Genomic DNA, 26,195 nt, shown 5'->3' on the forward strand with positions numbered 1-26,195 from the left:
ACTACAAGAACATTCATGGGCTATTGCTAAACTCACCAGGTTAAGCTGGCGGAAAAAAAAATATGAAAAGTTGCAGTCTATTTTCACGATAATCCAATGATACATAAGGTTCCCATTCATTTTCAATAGAAGTTGGAAAATTTCGGAAAAAAACCCCTGAAAAGTATAATTTAGCGAAAACAAAAATCGAAAAAACTTACATACATTCAGACGATACTTAAAAAAATGTGAAGTGTATAGAAAAGTGAAAAAAACTCTCTTTTTTAAACGCATACACTGTAACTCTTGGTGCATCAGGCCCACAGTATGGTGGGGCACAGCTGATGTGGATTATGGAGGGATCGAAGGGGATATACAGTAGTCACATTAACATCTGTTTTTCATATTACACTACACAGTAGTGTCCGTTATTCACATTACACCACACAGTAGTACCCCTTATACACATTACACCACACAGTAGTACCCCTTATACACATTACACCACACAGTAGCATCAGTTATTCACATTACACCGCACAGTAGCGTCCGTTATTCACATTACACTACACAGTAGTACCCCTTATACACATTTAACCAAACGGTAGTGTCTGTTAGTCACATTAACATCCGTTTTTCACATTAAACTACACAGTAGCTTCCGTTAGTCACATTACACCACACAGTGACATCCGTTAGTCACATTACATCCCACAGTAAAGTCACATTAACCTCTGTTTTTCACATTACACCACACAGTACCGTCCGTTAGTCACATTACATCATGCAGTAGTGTCAGTTATTCACATAACACGACACAGTAGTACCCCTAAAGCTAAGTACACACTGGCAGATTTTTTTTGGTCTGCCCAACATTCGGACGATTTTTCAGGAAATTGTAGGCACCAATATCTACACACTTAAAGATTTTTTTTTTTCATTTACCAATTTTCTGCCACGTCACACTGCATTTGCATATGTCCGCCCACAAGAAGGATGATTTAGTGAGTGGAAAGCATAGGAAATATGGGCAGATTGTTGAGAACGCATACATGCTGCTCAATAACTGGAGATTGTGGCAGATATTTTTGGTCTGGGACGATAGATCGGAAAAATCAATTGTTCGGGTATCTGCAAGATTTTTCCAAATTATCGGCGAAACACTGACACGATCGTTTGTACACACTATGCAATAAATCAGGCTGATGTCCCAATCAGTGACAAATTGGCCCAATAACTGTATAGTGTGTACCTAGCTTTATACACATTACACCACAGAGTAGCATCTGTTATTCACATTACACCACACAGCAGAGTCCCTTATACAAGTTACGCCACACAGCAGAGCCCATTAAACACGTTACGCCACACAGCAGAGCCCCTTATACACGTTACACCACACAGCAGAGACCCTTAAACACATTTTGCAACACAGCAGAGACCCTTATACACGTTACGCCACACAGTAGAACCTCTTATACACATTAAGGGCCTAATTCAGCATGGATTTTAGCTGCGCAAAAAAATTGCACATCTACAACCCATTACACTGACATGTGGGGGGATACCCAGCACAGGGCAAGGCTGCTCCCCTTATGCCAGGTCCTGCCCCCTCCCCCCAAGCATGCAAAAACATGCTTTTGCATGTTTAGGGTTTCCCTCTGCCTATGCGGTCTAGCTGCTAAGGCAGATGGCAGCCCACCGTCTTTTGGGTCGCAGCGGCTGTGTGACATCATGCAGTCGCTGCAGCCTGCTCCGCAAATGGCCTGCGTTGTCCGGACCACACCCCTCAACATAGATGCAATGCCCCCTCCAGTCCCATGAATGCCTCTAAAACAATTTGTGTTCTCTAATGCACACTGAGTGAAAAATAATACTACATAATAATCAGATAATACAGAGATCATAGTTGTGTATATCTGCATATATAGGGTTAAGCCCCCAGGCCGATCGGCAAGGCGTCTCCATCACTGGGGGTCCCTAATACTAGGTATTAGGGACCCCCAGTGACGGAGACACCTTGCCGATCGGCCTGGGGGCTTAACCCTATATCTGCAGATATACGCAACTAAGATCTCCGTATTATCTGATTATTATGTAGTATTATTTTTTCACTCAGTGTGCATTAGGGAACACAAATTGTTTTTTCTTACACAGAATTACCCCTCCCTTTTAGCACCTGAGTGACATCACAATCTGATTTAGCAGCCTGCCACTATATGTGCCATGAATACCTCTGCCTCTCAATCAGGCAGAGGTATTCACACGTGAGATGCCGTCGCATCTCAGTGTGCGCACGCGCAGTGCGGTTTCTGTGCATGCGCACACAGCAGCGTTCCATATTGAATTAGGCCCTAAGCCACAAAGTAGAGCAGCTGGCTCTTGCTATTGCCTCTGGCCTGCCCTGTTCCCTTCCAAGTCTCCGAGTCAGTGTGTGCCCCTCTGCTTCTCCTTCTCCTGCTCTGCCTGTACAGTGGCCCATGGTAAAGCGGGTGGAGGGGGGGGGGGGGGGGGGCAGACGGTGGTGCACCCTCTAACTTTTCCAGTGTCCAGAGTCCACCAGACCCACCCTTGCAACACTCCCGTATGTATGGTGATGGAAACTATAGGTGCGAATTACACCATACTGACACATGTTTGAGCCCATGGACAACTTCTTCTATATTATACCACCCAGTGGCGTAAGTTCGTCACAGTTGCCCGGAGGCAAGATAAATATTGGTGCCCCCCTATTTCCTATATTAAGATAAATATATGTATGTATGTGTGCTTGTGTATAATAAAATATATATATATATATATATATATATATATATATATATATATATAAAATGTGTGGGGATATGGAGTGTTCTGAAAAAAATTTATATACTGTATTTATGCATTTAATGGTCTTTTTTTTTTTTTAATCACACATTTCTTTCTTAGCAGTCATGCCCAGGATTAGAACCCATAACCTGTTACACTAACAGCAGACACTTTACTGATGGAGTTATTTGCTCCTGTAGAGAAAGCATGAGAATTCTAACTATATATGAAGTTACGTGTAATCGTCAGAGAAGTAGCTTCATATAGTTAAAATTCTCATATTTCCTATACAGGAGCAAATAGCTTCATCAGTAAGGTGTCTGCTTCCAGTGTAATATTTTGTGGTTTCTAATCCTGGGTATGACACTTGTAAAATGTGTATATTCAGTATAATAAAGAGGGTGTGATTTGTAAGGTGTAGGGACCAGTGAGGAAGTCGGCCACTGAAAAGACAGCGACAGCTATCAACTAACTTAATTCAATGGTGTCACAGAATGGGAGGAGAGGTGCCCCCCTTCAGAGCAGGAGCCCGACGGCAGATGACTCCGTTTCCTCCCAGAGTTCTGCCTCTGATACCACCTGCTCTATTTTCTTGTTTTTTATTGGAAGTAAGCTCATTGGAGTCATTTAAGTTGCCTCCATTAAGCCTCCCTCACAATGGGTTGGGTATGGTATACCGGCAGTGAGGATGCTGGCGGTCAGAATACTGACACCGCCATCCCAACAGGTGCTAAACTAACTAACCCTAACCCTCCTGCAGCCTAACCCTCCCCTCCCGTGGCCTAATACTAAACACACACATACCAATCCCCTCACCCTCCCCTGCAGCCTAACCCTAACACTCTCCAGCATATTTATGTTAAGAATTTCAGCGTTGGCGCTGGTGACTGGAATAACATTAAACATGCTGTATTACTGGATCTTAAGGATATTGGGTAATCAACCTTCTGGCCTGATTCAGGTTTGTTAGCAAAGCAAAAAAAGCACACAACTGGCCAAAACCATGTAACATGTGCAGAGAGATTTAGATTTGGGTGGGATGTGTTTAAAATGAAATCTAAATGCGGTGTAAAAATAAAGCTGTCTAACATTTGTGGGCTACATGCAAAAGATGCCAGTTTTTACCATGCACAGAAATAATATAACCCACGGAAATCCTAAGGGCCCTACACATTTAACGATCCGTCGCCGAGCTGCCCGACGGTGTATACGGCCGACCCAGAGGAGGGGGGGCAGTGAAGTTTCTTCACTCCCCCGTCACACGGCTTCATAGAAGTGCAGGCAAATATGGACGAGATCGTCCATATTGGCCTGCATGCACAACCGACGGGGCACCAGCGTTGAACGAGCGCAGGGACGCGCATCGTTCATCGCTGGTGCCTCCACACTCAAAGATATGAACGGTATCTCGTTCATTAATGAACGAGATCGTTCATATCTTTGAGAATTATCGCCCAGTGTGTAGGGCCTATAACTCTCTCTGCACGGTACATCTGCCACACCTGCAGTGCAACATGGTTTTGCTGCATACTTTTTTGCTTTGCTAACAAACCTGAATCAGTCCCTTAGGCAGCAGAAATACATAAACATTTTAATGTATCAGCTTTCCTGCAACAGTACATGTAACTGCTATCTGTGGAGGTTACTGGAACAATTAAAAAAAATAAAAAATGAATGGAGTCTGCTGGCTAAATCCTGTTGTGAAAAATAGAGGGAAACAGCTCAGTTTTTGCAGAAAACTAACAATGGTATTATGCAACATTTGCTATTTATATTTGCTGCAATCCTATATTATTGCAATGGATTATAAAATTGTTTTCTATGATAATATGTGTAAATTTAAATATTGTTTACTTTAATATATTTCCTTCTCTTCTGTAACTTTTTCCAATTGGTTCAGTATGCGGTGTACAGTATATAGACAGTGACATCCAACTCCTGACCTTTAGGGACTCCTAGCAGTGCATGTTTTGCAGATCTCCTCAGTATCATAGGTGAAATACTTAGCACTACCTTTGGTTCTTTTATAATGTGTCAGTCAGTAATGAATACACCTATGCATTGACTTACCATACTATCCATTTAAATTGGGGCTGTCACAAATTCCATAGGTTCTGTGGCTGATTAAAGCCAGGAGAAATGCAGGGTTGAAGTCAGCCATCCACAGAACCTGTGTAATGTATTAGTTAGTGATGGGTAGTTCATGAATGATTAGTTCAAAATGAACTAATCTTCAAAGTGAACTAGTTCGTTCAGTTCACAGCTTTGGCAAAGATTAGTTCATCAGGAAGGAGGAGTCAGACACAGACAGAATAGAGCCAGCATTAGGCTTCTCACTGTCTCATTCACTGGATTTTCACTTCCTGAATCTGATGCTGTGAAATGAAAGTTAAAAGTACAACAATCAGATCTAATAAAAAATAGCATCTGCGCTGCCTAGCCAAAGTGTATGGGGTAAATTTACTAAGGTGGGAGATTTTTTAGAATTGGTGATGTTGCCCATAGCAACCAATCTGATTATATTTATTATCTGCTAGAAGCAGCTAGATAAATGGTAAGTAGAATTTGATTGGTTGCCATGGGCAACATCACCAGTTCTAAAAATCTCCCACCTTAGTAAATTTACCCCTATGTGTGTCTGTGAGTGAGCATGTGTGGTCATGCTGCTCACCTTTCTGTGATACAATCACTGTCCTATTAGTCCAGATGTCCAAACACTTGCTGCTGCTTCTGGTACTACTGGTTCCTGTGCATATTGCTGTGCTAAATCTTCTGCTGGGTGTTGTGTAGGTGCTGCTGCAGCACTGTTTTTATTCAGCTCTCACTCAGCAGTACTCATGAGCCAGTACATATCTGCTGCCACAGGGGTCACTGCTGTGCTCAGACATGGAGTGGACTCACTCTGTGGAGCTGAGTGAACTGCATTGTCCTGACGACTCGTGAGTCATTCTCCTTGCAAGTAGTTCAGTAGTTCAGCAAGTAGTTCAGTAGTTCAGTGATTCATTACAGTTCACTGATCAGTTCACTGACTCAATGACTCATACAGCCATACGAGTCAGTGCAGTACTTCTCAGCTACCATGTGTGCCACTGCTGTGCTCAGGCATATGCATTGTATGGAGCTGATACTGAACTGCATATAGCCATGATTAATTCACCTAGCATATTAGGTGGTCACAAGGTACACTGTCACTACCAATCAACCAAAGACAAATTCTGAGTGCTGCATGCTATCCTGTAGGGCAGGCATGTCCAAACTGCGGCCCTCCAGCTGTTGTGAAACTACATATCCCAGCATGCCCTGACACAGTTTTGCTGTCAGATGTCAGAGAATGCTAAAGCTGTGTCAGGGCATGCTGGGATATGTAGTTTCTCAACAGCTGGAGGGCCGCAGTTTGGACATGCCTGCTGTAGGGTCCGATTACTCTACACAAGACATAGGGGGATATGTATGTCTGTCTGATGAACCTTCAGTCTTGAAATAATTAAAAATATGATGGTACATATACTTAGGTAGTTCTATAGAAGTGATGTTGCCCATAGCAACCAATCAGTGTGTGAGTGAGAGTGAATACTGAATTCTCATGAGTCAGTTTACCTCAGCTGCCACAGGGGTCACTGCTGTGCTCATGAAGTCAGTGGTGGACTCTATGAAGCTGAGTGAACTGCATTGTCCTGACGACTCACGAGTCACTCTCCTTGCAAGTAGTTCAGTAGTTCAGCAAGTAGTTCAGTAGTTCAGTGATTCATTACAGTTCACTGATCAGTTCACTGACTCAATGACTCATACAGCCATACGAGTCAGTGCAGTACTTCTCAGCTACCATGTGTGGCACTGCTGTGCTCAGGCATATGCATTGTATGGAGCTGATACTGAACTGCATATAGCCATGATTCATTCCTCCAGTATATTAGGTGACAAGCTACACTCCCAATCAGCTAAAGACACAGTGCTGAGTGCTGCATGCTATCCTGTAGGGCAGGCATGTCCAAACTGCGGCCCTCCAGCTGTTGAGAAACTACACATCTCAGCATGCCCTGACACAGCTTTAGCATTCTCTGACGGAAAAACTGTGTCAGGGCATGCTGGGATATGTAGTTTCACAACAGCTGGAGGGCCGCAGTTTGGACATGCCTTCTGTAGGGTATGATTACTCCACACAAGACACAGGGGGATATGTACTATGAACCTTCAAGTGACATAAAGTTGAGCAGTTGCCCCTAGCAACCAATCAGCTTCTGTCACTTTATATACTGTTGAACATAAATGACAGAAGCTAATGGGTTGCTTTGCAACATCTCCACTTTATCTCTCTAAGGTCTGTTACATTGGGGCAAAGGGACTTTTTCTTTTCTTTTAATTACTGTATTTTAAAAGCAGAAAAAAACTAAAAGTGATTTATGACATTACTCTGGATTTGGGTCTTTAACTTGCCTATTATGAAGTAAAAAGGAGTACCAACAATGGGATTAATATTGCAGAGATACATATGTCAGTATAAGGTTGCTATATAACTTATTGCTTTTCTTAAAAATAAAAAATCTGACATATTACACACATCTGATCATTTGAAAAAGATTATAACTCCTACAATGAGCTAGTATTATAAATGCCTACTCTATGTGTAATAGTCTAGACTAGTTCTAAATCTAATCACTCCTTTCAGTCTCAGTCAGTGAGTGAAATGATGAACTAAATGAACTAGATGAACTAATCTTCTGAACTAATCTTTTCAGTGAACTAGATCATAATGAACTAATCACCGAACTGAACTAGATTTCCCATCACTAGTATTAGTGTCCTGCTTTAAAGGGATAGTATGATAAGCCTACTGCAGCTTTGCACCAACTAGGATATCTGTAAAACATGCATTGTTAGGGATCCTTGGGGACTGGATTTGGTATAGTATACAGTATATTTTCTATAGCCTATTACTTACCACATTTGGGATAAGCTACAAGCATCAAATCATCATCGCGAGTCTCAAATGATTCAATAGCTTTAAATGTATCACTGTCACATGTTGCTGCAGGGTACAAGACTCCATTGTATGTGAATATCAGCTTATCCTTTGGAATGTTTTTAGCTTCTTCAAATGCTTTCCTCACCTCTTCAGCAAACTGCTGCTTGCTCGCCATTGTAATGCCAAAAGGGATTGCATAAACTGCAAACAACAATCTACAGTGTTCTCTTAACTTCCCTTAGTATACAAAAAGGGGCTGAACAAACAAGGCCACCGCCTGCAAGAGGCCCCACTCACATAATGCATTGCAGTGTGTAACCTTCTGACTTCTGCAGAGGCTTACATTACTATCCCATTAAAACGCAACACTCCTGGATTACACAGGTTCTGTGGCTGATTAAAACTAGAGATGAGCGGGTTCGGTTTCTTTGAATCCGAACCCGCACGAACTTCACTTTTTTTTTCACGGGTCCGAGCGACTCGGATCTTCCCGCCTTGCTCGGTTAACCCGAGCGCGCCCGAACGTCATCATGACGCTGTCGGATTCTCGCGAGACTCGGATTCTATATAAGGAGCCGCGCGTCGCCGCCATTTTCACACGTGCATTGAGATTGATAGGGAGAGGACGTGGCTGGCGTCCTCTCCATTAGAATAGATTAGAAGAGAGAGAGAGAGAGAGAGATTGTGCAGACAGAGTTTACCACAGTGACCAGTGCAGTTGTTGTTAAGTTAACTTTTATTTAATATATCCGTTCTCTGCTATATCCGTTCTCTGCCTGAAAAAAACGATACACAGCAGTCACACAGTGTGACTCAGTCTGTGTGCACTCAGCTCAGCCCAGTGTGCTGCACATCAATGTATAAAAGCTTATAATAATTGTGGGGGAGACTGGGGAGCACTGCAGGTTGTTATAGCAGGAGCCAGGAGTACATAATATTATATTAATTTAAAATTAAACAGTGCACACTTTTGCTGCAGGAGTGCCACTGCCAGTGTGACTAGTGGTGACCAGTGCCTGACCACCAGTATAGTAGTATATTGTTGTATACTATCTCTTTATCAACCAGTCTATATTAGCAGCAGACACAGTACAGTGCGGTAGTTCACGGCTGTGGCTACCTCTGTGTCGGCAGTCGGCACTCGGCAGGCAGTCCGTCCATCCATAATTGTATAATTATATACCACCTAACCGTGGTATTTTTTTTTCTTTCTTTATACCGTCGTCATAGTCATACTAGTTGTTACGAGTATACTACTATCTCTTTATCAACCAGTGTACAGTGCGGTAGTTCACGGCTGTGGCTACCTCTGTGTCGGAACTCGGCAGGCAGTCCGTCCATCCATAATTGTATTATTATAATATATACCACCTAACCGTGGTTTTTTTTTCATTCTTTATACCGTCATAGTCAGTCATACTAGTTGTTACGAGTATACTACTATCTCTTTATCAACCAGTGTACAGTGCGGTAGTTCACGGCTGTGGCTACCTCTGTGTCGGCAGTCGGCAGGCAGTCCGTCCATCCATAATTGTATTATAATATATACCACCTAACCGTGGTTTTTTTTTCATTCTTTATACCGTCATAGTGTCATACTAGTTGTTACGAGTATACTACTATCTCTTTATCAACCAGTGTACAGTGCGGTAGTTCACGGCTGTGGCTACCTCTGTGTCGGCAGTCGGCAGGCAGTCCGTCCATCCATAATTGTATTATAATATATACCACCTAACCGTGGTTTTTTTTTCATTCTTTATACCGTCATAGTCAGTCATACTAGTTGTTACGAGTATACTACTATCTCTTTATCAACCAGTGTACAGTGCGGTAGTTCACGGCTGTGGCTACCTCTGTGTCGGAACTCGGCAGGCAGTCCGTCCATCCATAATTGTATTATTATAATATATACCACCTAACCGTGGTTTTTTTTTCATTCTTTATACCGTCATAGTCAGTCATACTAGTTGTTACGAGTATACTACTATCTCTTTATCAACCAGTGTACAGTGCGGTAGTTCACGGCTGTGGCTACCTCTGTGTCGGAACTCGGCAGGCAGTCCGTCCATCCATAATTGTATTATAATATATACCACCTAACCGTGTTTTTTTTTTCGTTCTTTATACCGTCGTCATACTAGTTGTTACGAGTATACTACTGTCTCTTTATCAACCAGTGTACAGTGCGGTAGTTCACGGCTGTGGCTACCTCTGTGTCGGAACTCGGCAGGCAGTCCGTCCATCCATAATTGTATTATAATATATACCACCTAACCGTGGTTTTTTTTTCGTTCTTTATACCGTCGTCATACTAGTTGTTACGAGTATACTACTATCTCTTTATCAACCAGTGTACAGTGCGGTAGTTCACGGCTGTGGCTACCTCTGTGTCGGCACTCGGCAGGCAGTCCGTCCAACCATAATTGTATTATATACCACCTAACCGTGGTTTTTTTTTCATTCTTTATACCGTCGTCATACTAGTTGTTACGAGTATACTACTATCTCTTTATCTACCAGTGTACAGTGCGGTAGTTCACGGCTGTGGCTACCTCTGTGTCGGCACTCGGCAGGCAGTCCGTCCAACCATAATTGTATTATATACCACCTAACCGTGGTTTTTTTTTCATTCTTTATACCGTCGTCATACTAGTTGTTACGAGTATACTACTATCTCTTTATCAACCAGTGTACAGTGCGGTAGTTCACGGCTGTGGCTACCTCTGTGTCGGCACTCGGCAGCCCGTCCATAATTGTATATACCAGTGACCTAACCGTGGTTTTTTTTTCTTTCTTTATACATACATACTAGTTACGAGTATACTATCTCTTTATCAACCAGTCTATATATTAGCAGCAGACACAGTACAGTGCGGTAGTTCACGGCTGTGGCTACCTCTGTGTCGGCACTCGGCAGCCCGTCCATAATTGTATATACCACCTAACCGTGGTTTTTTTTTCTTTCTTTATACATACATACTGCAGTGCCACTCCTAGATGGGCCCGGTGTTTGTGTCGGCCACTAGGGTCGCTAATCTTACTCACACAGTCAGCTACCTCATTGCGCCTCTTTTTTTCTTTGCGTCATGTGCTGTTTGGGGAGGGTTTTTTGGAAGGGCCATCCTGCGTGACACTGCAGTGCCACTCCTAGATGGGCCCGGTGTTTGTGTCGGCCACTAGGGTCGCTAATCTTACTCACACAGCTACCTCATTGCGCCTCTTTTTTTCTTTGCGTCATGTGCTGTTTGGGGAGGGTTTTTTGGAAGGGACATCCTGCGTGACACTGCAGTGCCACTCCTAGATGGGCCCGGTGTTTGTGTCGGCCACTAGGGTCGCTTATCTTACTCACACAGCGACCTCGGTGCAAATTTTAGGACTAAAAATAATATTGTGAGGTGTGAGGTATTCAGAATAGACTGAAAATGAGTGTAAATTATGGTTTTTGAGGTTAATAATACTTTGGGATCAAAATGACCCCCAAATTCTATGATTTAAGCTGTTTTTTAGTGTTTTTGGAAAAAAACACCCGAATCCAAAACACACCCGAATCCGACAAAAATAATTCGGTGAGGTTTTGCCAAAACGCGTTCGAACCCAAAACACGGCCGCGGAACCGAACCCAAAACCAAAACACAAAACCCGAAAAATTTCAGGCGCTCATCTCTAATTAAAACCAGCTGAAATGCAGGCTTGAAGTCAGCCAGCCACAGAACCTGTGTAATTCATGAGTGTCCCAGTTTAAAGGGATAGGGATACTATCCTGTACATCTGCAAGAAGCTGCCTTCAGTACTTATGCTTATGTCTACATACAAATTTATGTAACTACGATAAAACAGCAAATGCCTGATTGTTTGAATAACACAAATCAGGAACAAGAAATAGTTAAAACAAAATCATTTTTTTGTATTTTAGTAAGACAATAAATATTATTAAACGATAACATGAATCCAACTTTAAATCAGAGAGTAATGTTGGGTACACATTAGGTCATAGGTTCTCAAACTCGGTCCTCAGGACCCCACACAGTGCATGTTTTGCAGGTAACCCAGCAGGTGCACAGGTGTATTAATTACTCACTGACACATTTTAAAAGGTGGAGCTAATTATTTCATTTGTGATTCTGTGAGGAGACCTGGAATACATGCACTGTGTGGGATCTTGAGGACCGAGTTTGATAACCTGTGCATTAGGTGATCCCAGATTGACGCTGATGGCATAACTGATAGAATGATATGCCGGTCGGCCGTACACACTAAACGATATATTGAGCGACCGCATATCATTCAGTGACCACATCCTGGAGCGTGCTGTTGTTAAGGATATCTTCAGATCTGCACTGCAGGCAGATGAGATGATGCCAGGAACGATGCACAGGAGCGCACTATAGTGCATATACTGTACACTAGACCAGAGGTTCCCAAATGCGGTCCTCAAGGCACCCCAATGGTCCAGGTTTTAGGTTTATCCATGCTTGACCACAGGTGATTTAATTAGTACCCCAGTCTATTTAATGTAACCATTGGTGCTGAGCTATGGATATACCTAAAACCTGGACCTTGGGGTACCTTGAGGACCGCGTTTGGGAACCTCTGCACTAAACGATGTAGATGATTTGTTTTTCCAATTCTGCTCAAAATGACAAATAGTCCAATAATATATTGTCTAGTGCAGAGCCTCTCAAACGCGGGCCTCAAGGCATTCCAATGGTCCAGGTTTTAGATATATATCCACGGCTCAGCACAGATGGTTAAATCAAATTAACTAAGGTGCTAATTATGTCACCTGTGGCCAAGCATGGATATGCTTAAAACCTGGACTGTTGGTGTGCATTGAGGACCGCGTTTGAGAACCTCTGGTCTAGTGTATACCCAGCTTAATAATATGGATATTAAATCAACCAATATCACTTCTATACAGAAACCAGTGGTGCAAGTAATAAAAATCTTAGAGGTACTGTATGCGCACGCGCTGCAAAAAATGAGTGTGGCCACATGCCACATGGGGTATGGCCAATGAAAATGGAGGCGTGATTCACATATGCCCCTAATAGTGCCGTGCCAGATACACATATGCCCCCAATAGTGCCAGATACAAATATGCCCCTACAGTGCCAGATATGCCCGCACAGTACCAGATACACATGCCCCCACAGTGGCAGATACACATAGCCCCACAGTGCTAGATATGCCCCCACAGTGCCAGATACACATATTCCCCCACAGTGCCAGATATGCCCCACATTGCCAGATATGCCCCCACAGTGCCAGATACACATGCCCTCAGAGTGCCATATATGCCCAAACAGTGCCATATATGCCCAAATAGTGCCAGACACACATGCCTCCACAGTGCCAGATATGCCCCCACAGTGCCAGATACACATATGCCCCCACTGTGCCAAATATGCCCCCAGAGTGCCAGATATGTCCAAACAGTGCCAGATATGCCCCCATTTTGCCAGATACACATGCCCCCACAGTGCAACTCACCGTTGTTGTTGCTGCTGTCGGGGAGAGGAGAGCACAACACCCCTCCTGTCCCTCGCCTGCTCTCAGTCTGGTCTCCGAGTCCTCCTGCAGCAGCGGCGTCCTGTATATCAGATCTGGTGCCGGTCCACGAGCCAATTGAGAGCTCACAGTCCGGCAGCGGCGGCTCCTGATCTGCGAGCTCTGATTGGCTCATGAACCGGCGTTTCAGTGATACACACGCTGCCGCCAGACTCAGGGGGAGTGACTGGGCAGGCAGGAGAGGGGCAGGAGAGGAGAGTCACATGCTACGTTCTCCTTTCTCTGACACCCGGTGTCTGCAAGGTGGCGTACTGCCTGGGAATTTCTTACCGGTACGCAGTACCACCCCGTACCGCCATACTTGCAGCACTGACCCTGCATGAACTGGTCTTAGGTTGTTGGACATTGGCTTTATATTAAACCCTTCTCATTGCAATTGATGAGTGGAACTCATCATTTACATATCAGCTTAAACAGCGAGTTGTATGCTATTGCATTTGCAGCTGCGATCCCCTGTGCAGTGGATGTGCAAAAATATGCAAATGATACAGACGCATGGATTTCTATTGGGACACCCACTGGAGACTTTGCAGATTCTTGCAATTGCAAACAAATACTCAGCGATGATCACAGATTTTTCCATAACTCACTCCCTGAGTAATCATATAATCGCACAGAATGGCTGGTGAGAACTGATTTGCTGATGCCATGTTTTGTGCATACGTGATCGCAGTTGTAGGCAGATGAGACACACCTGTGTTCTTGCTGGCCAGTTACCTCTCCAAACGCTTCCTGCCTGTCACTCACACTGTGAATAAAGACTTGCAGCGTAAGACTATGGAAATGTACTTTGATTAATGTACAGTGCATCATAATCATGTGTAGATTACCAACAGCTCATCTGAGAGCACATCAGTATAGCAGTCCCATCTTTCAAGTGATCACCAGACAATACTAACCTACACCACAAAAAATTATGTTTTCTATATACGGGGCACACATGATCATCGTACAATGTTACCTGGCACTATAGAAAATGTATCTTTTCTGTATATGGGGCGGGACGCTATGCACCCTCTCACCTCTACTATGACACCAGAAACATTGTAGGCACTCATATTTGAAAGAGAGGATTCCACTTCTTCAAATTATGATGCCCACTGTAGCTATTGTCTGGTGACCACCAGACATTATTACCCTCCGCCACGGAAAATAGATGTTTTAATTATATGGGTGACTCATATATGGGTATCACACCCATAATTGCGACTGTAAATGTGGGGACGTTAGTGCACTCTTTCAAATTATGGTGCCCGCTTTGCAGCTATTGTCTGGTGGTCACCTGTGATAATCAGACAATACAACCCAGCGCAACAGAAAAAAAAAATCATAGGTCAAGGGCTCATTATGCCACCCCCATCCCATATACTGGCATATACACATGAGGATTCCTTAGTAGTTGTCTGATAATAACCAGACAATACACCAAAAAATCTAATTTTCCACAATTAGGGGTGGGTGGGGGGATGAACGGTTGAGGGGGGCACCTAAAACCCATTTCTCCCACATCTTGTGTTAGATAAAAAAGTGGTCACTCATTTAATGCCGTTGGTTGTTTAGTATTTAAAATGGTAGGACTTGTAGGGCTACCATATTCTCCATACACATCAATAATAACATATAACATAGTAACATAGTAACATAGTAATTGAGGTTGAAAAGAGGCAAAATGCTCAACCTGTTTATTGAATTAAGTTGAGTTGATTTTAATGTACCTGCAGAAGAATGTTTTATGACTAGTTAACAACTACAGTTTACAACTACAATCACGTTACACCCGGATTAACAACTTCAATATTTTAAATGTTGTAGCCTTGGATAGCCTTTTCAATCAGAAATTCATCCAATCCCCTTTTAAATGCATTTATAGTGTCCACCATTACCACCTTCCCTGGCAAGGAATTCCAAATCCTTATTGCCCTAACAGTGAAGAACGCTTTCCTCCATTGTGTGCGGAATTTTCTCTCCTCCAGCCTCCAGCCTATAACTTCCTACGCATCGATAATGGATACAGGGTGTGTGGTGTACACAGGCCCTGTGTCCAGGAGAGAACACACCACACACCCTGCACCTATATTGTCATGGATTGGCCTGGGAAAGTTCGGGGGGTCCGGGACTTACCAGTCCGGGCACTCTGGCGGGGTCTGTCCGGCAGTGGTGTGGGCTGTTGGCGCTGGGTAAGGTGTGCGGGCAAGTTGGCAGGGGGACCGTGGAGTCTGACCCTGGATCATAGAGTGAAGCAGGCTGGGAGCTGTGTCCTCAGCGCTGGGTGCTGGTGCCGCCATCTTGGATTCTGGCAAATGTCTGCTTTGTCCTTCTCACTTCCATGGAGGGGTCCTGGTTCCACCAGCCTATAGAATCTTAGCTTTAGGTATAAATAAGGAAGCTGAGGGGGCAGAAATTGCCGGTGCAATGTCTTCCACAGCTTAGAAGTAGTAGAAAATTGTGGTGAAGTCCTTCGTGATGCTTCTTGTGGGTAGGTGCCTTCTATATCCACTAATGGATCTATCCCAAATTGGTCCAAGAATTGAAAAAAGGAAACATTGTGGGTGTGTGGAAGAGATGGCGCTACCGTAGGTGGAGGTGGGGGATATACATATGATTGATGCTAGTATACTTAGCTGTAGTGAATGTATCAAGATGGATATCCTAGAATGTTCCACTTCAGGTGTTGGAATAGGCACTCGAGGATATATGAAAGATATAACATAAAGCACACAATGTGTAGTAGTGTTATGACATCAAGGAATGGTCTAATATCATAATCTTCAATCACGTGATAAAGCTGGCACACCTCACAAGTGTGAGTTAGATAGCTAAAGCATATAAGGGTATCTTTGTGTCACAATGAGATATGGAACGGAATCTATTTCTTCACATAAAAGAAATCCTGTGTGATGAACACATCTAACTTACACAGACACAGGTGTGCAAACACTCATAAAGGTATCTTTGAACTGTGACTGGACTGGTCAAGCAAATAGATGTTGTGTGATCTTTAAAAGCAAAGGTGTTGAAATCAACACACCTAACTTACACAGGTAGAGGTATGTTGACACACATCATGGTATCTTTATACTGTTGGCAGGCAGATGCGTACCTAACACTCACAGTTTGTGCTGCATGGATCCTTATATAGCGGTTTCTTTAACACCAGTGTTGTCCGTCCGGTTATGATAAGATAAACATTTATTGAATACAATTAATTAAAACTCATGAAAAGCATTATTCAGTGGAGATACCAACCCCTGGAGAAAGTGAAGATCTTATGGGAACAGTTAGCCAACTTAGGAGTCCCCAATTGTAATGCCTAGACTGGTCCTAACTTCCCTCAGAGCTTTACGCAGTGTCCACCGATGTAATGCCTCCTTTAACCAACGCGTTTCGAGTCACAAGACTATTTTTCTAGGCGTAGGGGTAACTAGCACATGGTCCTGATATTTATAGCACACAGAAGTGATAAGTGATGACATCACTTCCAGTGCGGGTCACCTGACTGGAACCAGATGAACAATAAAAACGTCTACATCATAATAGATGAGAGGCACAGAGTAACAAGTAGAAATCAAATAAAGTCCATGTTTAGTGAAACCGGGATCTCTTTGAGAAGCTGATCCGCTGGCCAGAAGTCCGCGATCGCGGAAACCGCAAAACATCAGAATCCCATCATGGATTCTGGGAAAGGTAGTTTGACTGATTGGATGTTTGTAATTTGTAGTTGCAGTAACCGGAAATCATCATGGTCCCGTCGAGGGTTCTGGGAAGTGTAGTTCTGTAGCCCCATTCTTGTCAGGCTTAGATGTATACTTTGTTAAGTGTGCGCTTGGAATTCTCCAGCAGGGTCCACAGGTTATCCACAGGATAACATTGGGATATGATGGAGCGACAGCGGATTGGCACCAAACGATCACAAGCTTTCTGGCCTCCCAGGATGCAAAGGCTCGTCCATAAATTCCCGCCCACTAGCTCAGTCAAATCAGTCACAGGGTCACAGGGCTGCTGTGTTTGGCAGCCCTAAGCTTTTATTATTTTATTTTTATTTTAGTCTTACTACATTGTTTTGAGTGATCTTTCCTAACAGCGTCTTACATGCATATTGGAAAGAGTCGCTCCAACAACTCTCCGCCGGGTCGCAACAATGCTTACCCACGGTACAAGTGCTGTCTCGACGGCCGTCTGTGTCGGATATACTAGCAGGTCCAGCAGACGTTACCAGGCTGTGGCCGGAGCATGGGGAGAAGTTAAGGCATCGGTTCCACTTAGAAGGGGAATACGGACACAGCCGCACTGTTTTGGGAGGAGACTACCAAACAGTAGCTAGCGCGCCACCACCACGGGTGCTCCAGCGCTAGGCTTTAGGGATCATAAGGCACCAGGATTAGTTTGAGGCTGCGATCCCTAGGGTTGATGTCAGCAGTGGGGAGTCAGACGCTCTCCTGGTCGCCCCTCCCCCCAGTTCATGACCAGTTTCCGTGCGTCTCCCGCTATGAACTGATTGCCTCACTTCCATCTCAGACGCTACCATGAGGGGTCTTGGTCGCAGCATAGGCCGCTGCATCTGTGAACACTAAGGTTTACCGCTAAGAGACCGGGTCGCAGACATGAGCGTCTGCATGCACTAGAGTTCACTGAGCGTCTGTGTCCACTAAAAGTTACCGGAGCGGCAGTGTACATTAGTAGTGTCTGGATCCACTCAGCGTTCGCTAACACATTGATCGATCCTGGAAGTGAGGTGAGTCTCCCTGTATCCCACTCTACGGAGTTAAGGTTATACAGCACTAAATTTCTATCTACTTTTTGTGGTTTTCTTCGCAATGCGTCTGAATAGTTAAATAACTGTATAGAACAGAATGCAGTATATGTACTCCTACATATTGTACTTGAAATGTGTTCGTAGTTGATAATATGCTCATATGACAAATATATGACAAATATATAACATTTGACTGACTGCTAATGTAATTGCTGACTTTATATATGTTTGTCAGTGTTTTCTTCTGAGCCTCAATGCTGGTGCTTGGGTTGGGGTCAGATTGATATCACTTTTATACAAGTAAAGTGATCACATTCACAGATTGTGTAGTATACTGTGAAAAGCTGATTGTTTATCACGTCTAAGAGCGGCAAAGCATACATGAGGAAGAACAACTATTGCAGCAAATCAAAACAGCTGTGGGATTAGGGGACATCCTTGTCATTGGGGATTATAATTACCCGGATATAAACTGGAGTAACGATTCATGTGCTAAAACGAGGGGCCGCAGGTCCTTAAATATGTTTAGGGATCACTACTTGTCTCAATTAGTCGAGGACCCAACTAGGGGTAAAACTACCCTGGATATAGTAATTACTAATAATGTGGACATTATATCAAACACTAAAGTTGGGGAGACTTTGGGTAACAGTGATCACTATATGACCACATTCGACATCAGTTTCAGGAAACATAGCTACAGTGGTTCCACCAAAACTTTTAACTTTAGGAAGGCTAATTTCAGTATGCTTAGATGTGCACTTAACGACATAGAGTGGGAGGTTCTGTTTAATAACAAGAATACTTCGGAAATGTGGGGTGTTTTAAAAGGGTTGCTGGATAGCAATATTCATAACTTTATTCCCATGGGCAGTAAACGCAGGAGTATTAAACTCAAACCGATGTGGCTTAACAAGAAGGTTAAGGCAGAAATGGATAATAAAAAGTGGGCTTTCAAAGCATTTAAATCTAATGGAAAGGAGTAGTGTTTCAAGTATTACAAGGAGTGTAATAAGAAATGCAAAAAAGCAATAAGAGCAGCTAAAATGGAAAATGAAAAGCAAATCGCTATAGAGAGTAAAAGCAATCCTAAAAAGTTTTTTAAATACAAAAACGGTAAAGGTTAAAAAAGGAGAATATAGGTCCATTAAAAGATGAATTAGGAAAATTAATAAATGATGACGAAATAAAAGCGGAAATACTGAACAAATTATTTTCATCAGTATTCACCAGTGAAGAACTGATGGTGGGAGTAGAGCATAACAATTGTGACAGTAATGATTCATGGTTAGATACTTGTTTAAGCGAAGAAGTAGTCCGGGAGAGACTAAGCAAAATTAAGATTAATAAATCACCTGGTCCTGATGGACTTCACCCGAGGGTTCTTATGGAGCTTAGTTCACAACTAGCACGACCCCTATACTTGATTTTCAATAGTTCAATTAGATCAGGCATGGTACCGAAGGATTGGCGTATAGCTGAGTTAGTGCCATTATTTAAAAAGGGATCCAAAAATCTTCCAGGAAACTACAGACCAGTTAGTTTAACATCTATAGTGGGGAAAATATTGGAAGGAATTCTATGGGACGTCATACAGGAGTATATAAAGTCCGCTAGGATTATTAGCAAGAACCAGCATGGGTTTGTGAGGGACAGGTCATGTCAGACTAACTTAATTAGCTCCTACGAGGAAGTGAGCAATAATCTTGATCAAGGTAAAGCAGTGGATGTGGTCTTCCTAGATTTTGCAAAAGCCTTCGGTACAGTTCCTCACAGGAGACTGATGATCAAATTAAAGGAGACTGGTCTAGGAAAAACTATTTGCACATGGATAAGCAGCTGGTTGGATAGCAGGGTACAGCGAGTAGTGGTCAACGGGATGTCTTCAACCTGGTCCCCAGTAGTCAGCGGAATACCACAAGGGTCCGTACACGGACCACTACTGTTCAACATATTTATCAATGACCTAGAAATAGGCCTGGAAAGCACAGTGTCAATCTTTGCAGATGATACTAAACTGTGTAAGGTCATTAATACAGAATTGGATGTGGAGTCCTTGCAGAATGATCTATCTAAACTTGAACTCTGGGCGTCTAAATGGAAAATGAGGTTCAATACAGGCAAATGCAAGGTTATGCATTTTGGGACTAAAAACAAACTTGCATCCTACATATTAAATGGGGAACACCTAGGGGAAACAGAGTTGGAAAAAGATTTGGAGGTATTCGTTGATAATAGACTTAATAACCGTACACAATGTCAAAACGCAGTAAAGAAGGCAAGTAATGTGCTAGCGTGCATAAAAAGGGGAATTGAGACAAGGGACTCGGATGTAATCATGCCGCTGTATAAGGCATTGGTATGTCCGCACCTGGAATATTGTGTTCAGTTTTGGGCACCAGTGTATAAAAAAGACATCAGTGAACTCGAAAGTGTTCAAAGGCGAGCTGCTAAATTGATTAAAGGCCTAGAAGGACTGGACTATAAGAAAAGACTTACTAGGCTGAATATGTATACACTAGAAAAGAGGCGCCTAAGAGGAGATATTATTAATATCTTCAAATATGTAAAGGGACATCACAAAGAGTTATCAGAGGAATTATTTATTAAAAGAACACAGTTTAGGACACGTGGGCACTTGCTGCAACTGGAGGAGAGAAAGTTCCGAATGCAACGGAGGAAAGGCTTCTTCACTGTTAGGGCAATCAGGATGTGGTATTCCCTGCCAGGGAAGGTGGTAATGGCGGATTTAAAAAAGGAATGGATACATTTCTGAATGAAAAAGCTATCCAAGGATATAATACTTAAAATATCAACGTGGTTAATCCGGGGGTAACATGAGTTATAGTTAGTGATGTGCACCGGAAATTTTTCGGGTTTTGTGTTTTGGTTTTGGATTCGGTTCCGCGGCCATGTTTTGGATTCGGACGCGTTTTGGGAAAACCTCCCTGAAAATTTTTTGTCGGATTCGGGTGTGTTTTGGATTCGGGTGTCTTTTTACAAAAAACCCTCAAAAACAGCTTAAATCATAGAATTTGGGGGTCAATTTGATCCCATAGTATTATTAACCTCAATAACCATAATTTCCACTCATTTCCAGTCTATTCTGAACACCTCACACCTCACAATATTATTTTTAGTCCTAAAATTTGCACCGAGGTCGCTGGATGGCTAAGCTAAGCGACCCAAGTGACCGACACAAACACCTGGCCCATCTAGGAGTGGCACTGCAGTGTCAGACAGGATGGCAGATTTAAAAAATAGTCCCCAAACAGCACATGATGTAAAGAAAAAAAGAGGTGCAATGAGGTAGCTGTGTGACTAAGCTAAGCGACCCAAGTGGCCGACACAAACCCCTGGCCCATCTAGGAGTGGCACTGCAGTGTCAGACAGGATGGCAGATTTAAAAAATAGTCCCCAAACAGCACATGATGCAAAGAAAAAAAGAGGGGCACCAAGGTCGCTGGATGGCTAAGCTAAGCGACCCAAGTGGCCGACACAAACACCTGGCCCATCTAGGAGTGGCACTGCAGTGTCAGACGGGATGGCACTTCAAAAAATAGTCCCCAAACAGCACATGATGCAAAGATAAATTAAAGACAAAAGAGGTGCACCCTTATGTTGTATAAACAGGACATGCACACTTTAACAAACCCATCATTTCAGCAACAGGGTCTGCCACACGACTGTGACTAAAATGACTGGTTGGTTTGGGCCCCCACCAAAAAAGAAGCAATCAATCTCTCCTTGCACAAACTGGCTCTACAGAGGCAAGATATCCACCTCCTCCTCATCATCCGATTCCTCACCCCTTTCACTGTGTACATCCCCCTCCTCACAGATTATTAATTCGTCCCCACTGGAATCCACCATCTCAGGTCCCTGTGTACTTTCTGGAGGCAATTGCTGGTGAATGTCTCCACGAAGGAATTGATTATAATTCATTTTGATGAACATCATCTTCTCCACATTTTCTGGAAGTAACCTTGTACGCCGATTGCTGACAAGGTGAGCGGCTGCACTAAACACTCTTTCGGAGTACACACTGGAGGGGGGGGGGCAACTTAGGTAAAATAAAGCCAGTTTGTGCAAGGGCCTCCAAATTGCCTCTTTTTCCTGCCAGTATACGTACGGACTGTCTGATGTGCCTACTTGGATGCGGTCACTCATATAATTCTCCACTATTCTTTCAATGGTGACAGAATCATATGCAGTGACAGTAGACGACATGTCAGTAATCGTTGGCAGGTCCTTCAGTCCGGACCAGATGTCAGCACTCGCTCCAGACTGCCCTGCATCACCGCCAGCGGGTGGGCTCGGAATTCTTAGCCTTTTCCTCGCAGCCCCAGTTGCGGGAGAATGTGAAGGAGGAGCTGTTGACGGGTCACGTTCCGCGTGACTTGACAAGTGTCTCACCAGCAGGTCTTTGCACCTCTGTAGACTTGTGTCTGACGGAAAGAGAGATACAACGTAGGCTTTAAATCTAGGATCGAGCACGGTAAAATGTAGTGCTCTGATTTCAACAGATTGACCACCCGTGAATCCTGGTTAAGCGAATGAAGGGCTCCATCCACAAGTCCCACATGCCTAGCGGAATCGCTCAGTTTTAGCTCCTCCTTCAATCTCTCCAGCTTCTTCTGCAAAATCTGATGAGGGGAATGACCTGACTCAGGCTGGCAGTGTCTGAACTGACTTCACGTGTGGCAAGTTCAAAAGGTTGCAGAACCTTGCGCAACGTTGAAATCATTCTCCACTGTGCTTGAGTCAGGTGCATTCCCCCTCCTTTGCCTATATCGTAGGCAGATGTATAGGCTTGAATGGCCTTTTGCTGCTCCTCCATCCTCTGAAGCATATAGAGGGTTGAATTCCACCTCCTTACCACCTCTTGCTTCAGATGATGAGGGGCAGATTCAGGAGTGTTTGCTGGTACTCCAGTCTTCGGCACGCGGTGGCTGAATGCCAAAAGTGGCCCGCAATTCTTCGGGCCACCAACAGCATCTCTTGCACGCCCCTGTCGTTTTAAAAAAAATTCTGCACCACCAAATTCAATGTATGTGCAAAACATGGGAAGTGCTGGAATTTGCCCACATGTAGTGCACGCACAATATTGGTGGCGTTGTCCGATGTCACAAATCCCCAGGAGAGTACAATTGGGGTAAGCCATTCTGCGATGATGTTCCTCAGTTTCCGTAAGAGGTTGTCAGCTGTGTGCCTCTTATGGAAAGCGGTGATACAAAGCGTAGCCTGCCTAGGAACGAGTTGGTATTTGTGAGATGCTGCTACTGGTGCCGCCGCTGCTGTTCTTGCTGCGGGAGGCAATACATCTACCCAGTGGGCTGTCACAGTCATATAGTCCTGAGTCTGCCCTGCTCCACTTGTCCACATGTCCGTGGTTAAGTGGACATTGGGCAAAACTGCATTTTTTAGGACACTGGTGACTCTTTTTCTGAGGTCTGTGTACATTCTCGGTATCGCCTGCCTAGAGAAGTGGAACCTAGATGGTATTTGGTACCGGGGACACACTACCTTAATAAATTGTCTAATTCCCTGTGAATTAACGGTGGATGACTGCTGTGATATTTAATCTTCCTCGCAAAGGACTGTTGGACAGTCAATTGCTTACTGGAAGTAGTACAAGTGGTCTTCCGACTTCCCCTCTGGGATGACGATCGACTCCCAGCAGCAACAACAGCAGCGCCAGCAGCAGTAGGCATTACACTTAAGGATGCATCGGAGGAATCCCAGGCAGGAGAGGACTCGTCAGACTTGCCAGTGACATGGCCTGCAGGACTATTGGCTTTCCTGTCTAAGGAGGAAATTGACACTGAGGGAGTTGGTGGTGTGGTTTGCAGGAGCTTGGTTACAAGAGGAAGGGATTTAGTTGTCAGTGGACTGCTTCCGCTGTCACCGAAAGTTTTTGAACTTGTCAATGACTTCTGATGAATGCGCTCCAGGTGACGTATAAGGGAGGATGTTCCGAGGTGGTTAACGTCCTTACCCCTACTTATTACAGCTTGACAAAGGCAACACACGGCTTGACACCTGTTGTCCGCATTTCTGTTAAAATAATTCCACACCGAAGAGGTGATTTTTTTGTAATTTGACCAGGTATGTCAATGGCTATATTTGTCCCACGGACAACAGGTGTCTCCCCGGGTGCCTGACTTAAACAAACCACCTCACCATCAGAATCCTCCTTGTCAATTTCCTCCTCAGCGCCAGCAACACCCATATCCTCATGCTGGTGTACTTCAACAGTGACATCTTCAATTTGACTATCAGGAACTGGACTGCCGGTTCTTCCAGCACTTGCAGGGGGCATGCAAATGGTGGAAGGCGCCACCTCTTCCACCTCCCAGTGTTGGGAAGGTCAGGCATCGCAACCGACACAATTGGACTCTCCTTGGGGATTTGTGATTTAGAAGAACGCACAGTTCTTTGCTGTGCTTTTGCCAGCTTAAGTCTTTTCATTTTTCTAGCGAGAGGATGAGTGCTTCCATCCTCATGTGAATCTGAACCACTAGCCATGAAAATAGGCCAGGGCCTCAACCATTCCTTGCCACTCCGTGTCGTAAATGGCATATTGGCAAGTTTACGCTTCTCATCAGACGCTTTTAATTTTGATTTTTGGGTCATTTTACTGAACTTTTGTTTTTTGGATTTTACATGCTCTCTACTATGACATTGGGCATCGGCCTTGGCAGACGACGTTGATGGCATTTCATTGTCTCGGCCATGACTAGTGGCAGCAGCTTCAGCATGAGGTGGAAGTGGATCTTGATCTTTCCCTATTTTACCTTCCACATTATTGTTTTCCATATTTTAATGTGTGGAATTATATGCCAGTAATATATCAATAGCAATGGTCTACTGTACCGTACTGCTATATATATACTGGTGGTCAGTAAAATTCTGCACTGTCCTCCTACTATATACTGCGCACAACTAAAAAGCAGCACAGGTATGGATGGATAGTATACTTGACGACACAGAGGTAGAGCAATGGACTACTGTACCGTACTGCTATATATATACTGGTGGTCAGCAAAATTCTGCACTGTCCTCCTACTATATATTGCGTACAACTAAAATGCAGCACAGGTATGGATGGATAGTATACTTGACGACACAGAGATAGAGCAGTGGACTACTGTACCGTACTGCTATATATATACTGGTGGTCAGCAAAATTCTGCACTGTCCTCCTACTATATACTGCGCACAACTAAAATGCAGCAGAGGTATGGATGGATAGTATACTTGACAACACAGAGGTAGAGCAATGGACTACTGTACCGTACTGCTATATATATATATATATACTGGTGGTCAGCAAAATTCTGCACTGTCCTCCTACTATATACTGCGCACAACTAAAATGCAGCACAGGTATGGATGGATAGTATACTTGACGACACAGAGGTAGAGCATTGGACTACTGTACCGTACTGCTATATATATACTGGTGGTCAGCAAAATTCTGCACTGTCCTCCTACTATATACTGCACACAACTAAAATACAGCACAGGTATGGATGGATAGTATACTTGACGACACAGAGGTAAAGCAATAGACAACTGTACCGTACTGCTATATATATACTGGTGGTCAGCAAAATTCTGCACTGTCCTCCTACCATATACTGCGAACAACTAAAATGCAGCACAAGTATGGATGGATAGTATACTTGATGACACAGAGGTAGAGCAATGGACTACTGTACCGTACTGCTATATATATACTGGTGGTCAGCAAAATTCTGCACTGTCCTCCTACTATATACTGCGCACAACTAAAATGCAGCACAGGTATGGATGGATAGTATACTTGACGACACAGAGGTAGAGTAGTGGACTACTGTACCGTACTGCTATATAAATACTGGTGGTCAGCAAAATTCTGCACTGTCCTCCTACTATATACTGTGCACAACTAAAATGCAGCACAGGTATGGATGGATAGTATACTTGACGACACAGAGGTAGAGTAGTGGACTACTGTACCGTACTGCTATATATATACTGGTGGTCAGTAAAATTCTGCACTGTCCTCCTACTATATACTGCGCACAACTAAAAAGCAGCACAGGTATGGATGGATAGTATACTTGACGACACAGAGGT

At 43.7% G+C, this 26,195-nt stretch overlaps 1 protein-coding gene across 2 annotated transcripts in view; it reads right to left on the bottom strand.

Annotated features, from left to right (window-relative positions):
* Positions 1–26,195, bottom strand: part of LOC134910166 (sulfotransferase 6B1-like) — a 114,048-nt gene that overhangs the window by 44,586 nt on the left and 43,267 nt on the right. Inside the window, exon 1 of one of the 2 annotated variants that reach the window (XM_063917892.1) lies at positions 7,727–7,950. The exons of the other annotated variant lie outside the window; for it this stretch is intronic. Coding sequence (XP_063773962.1) covers positions 7,727–7,925 — 199 coding nt within the window. The 5' untranslated portion in view covers positions 7,926–7,950. Of the gene's footprint in view, positions 1–7,726; positions 7,951–26,195 lie in introns of those variants that run through there. 2 annotated transcript variants of the gene reach the window in all.

Source organism: Pseudophryne corroboree, chromosome 4 (genome assembly GCF_028390025.1).
Source record: "Pseudophryne corroboree isolate aPseCor3 chromosome 4, aPseCor3.hap2, whole genome shotgun sequence".
Lineage (NCBI taxonomy): Eukaryota > Metazoa > Chordata > Amphibia > Anura > Myobatrachidae > Pseudophryne > Pseudophryne corroboree.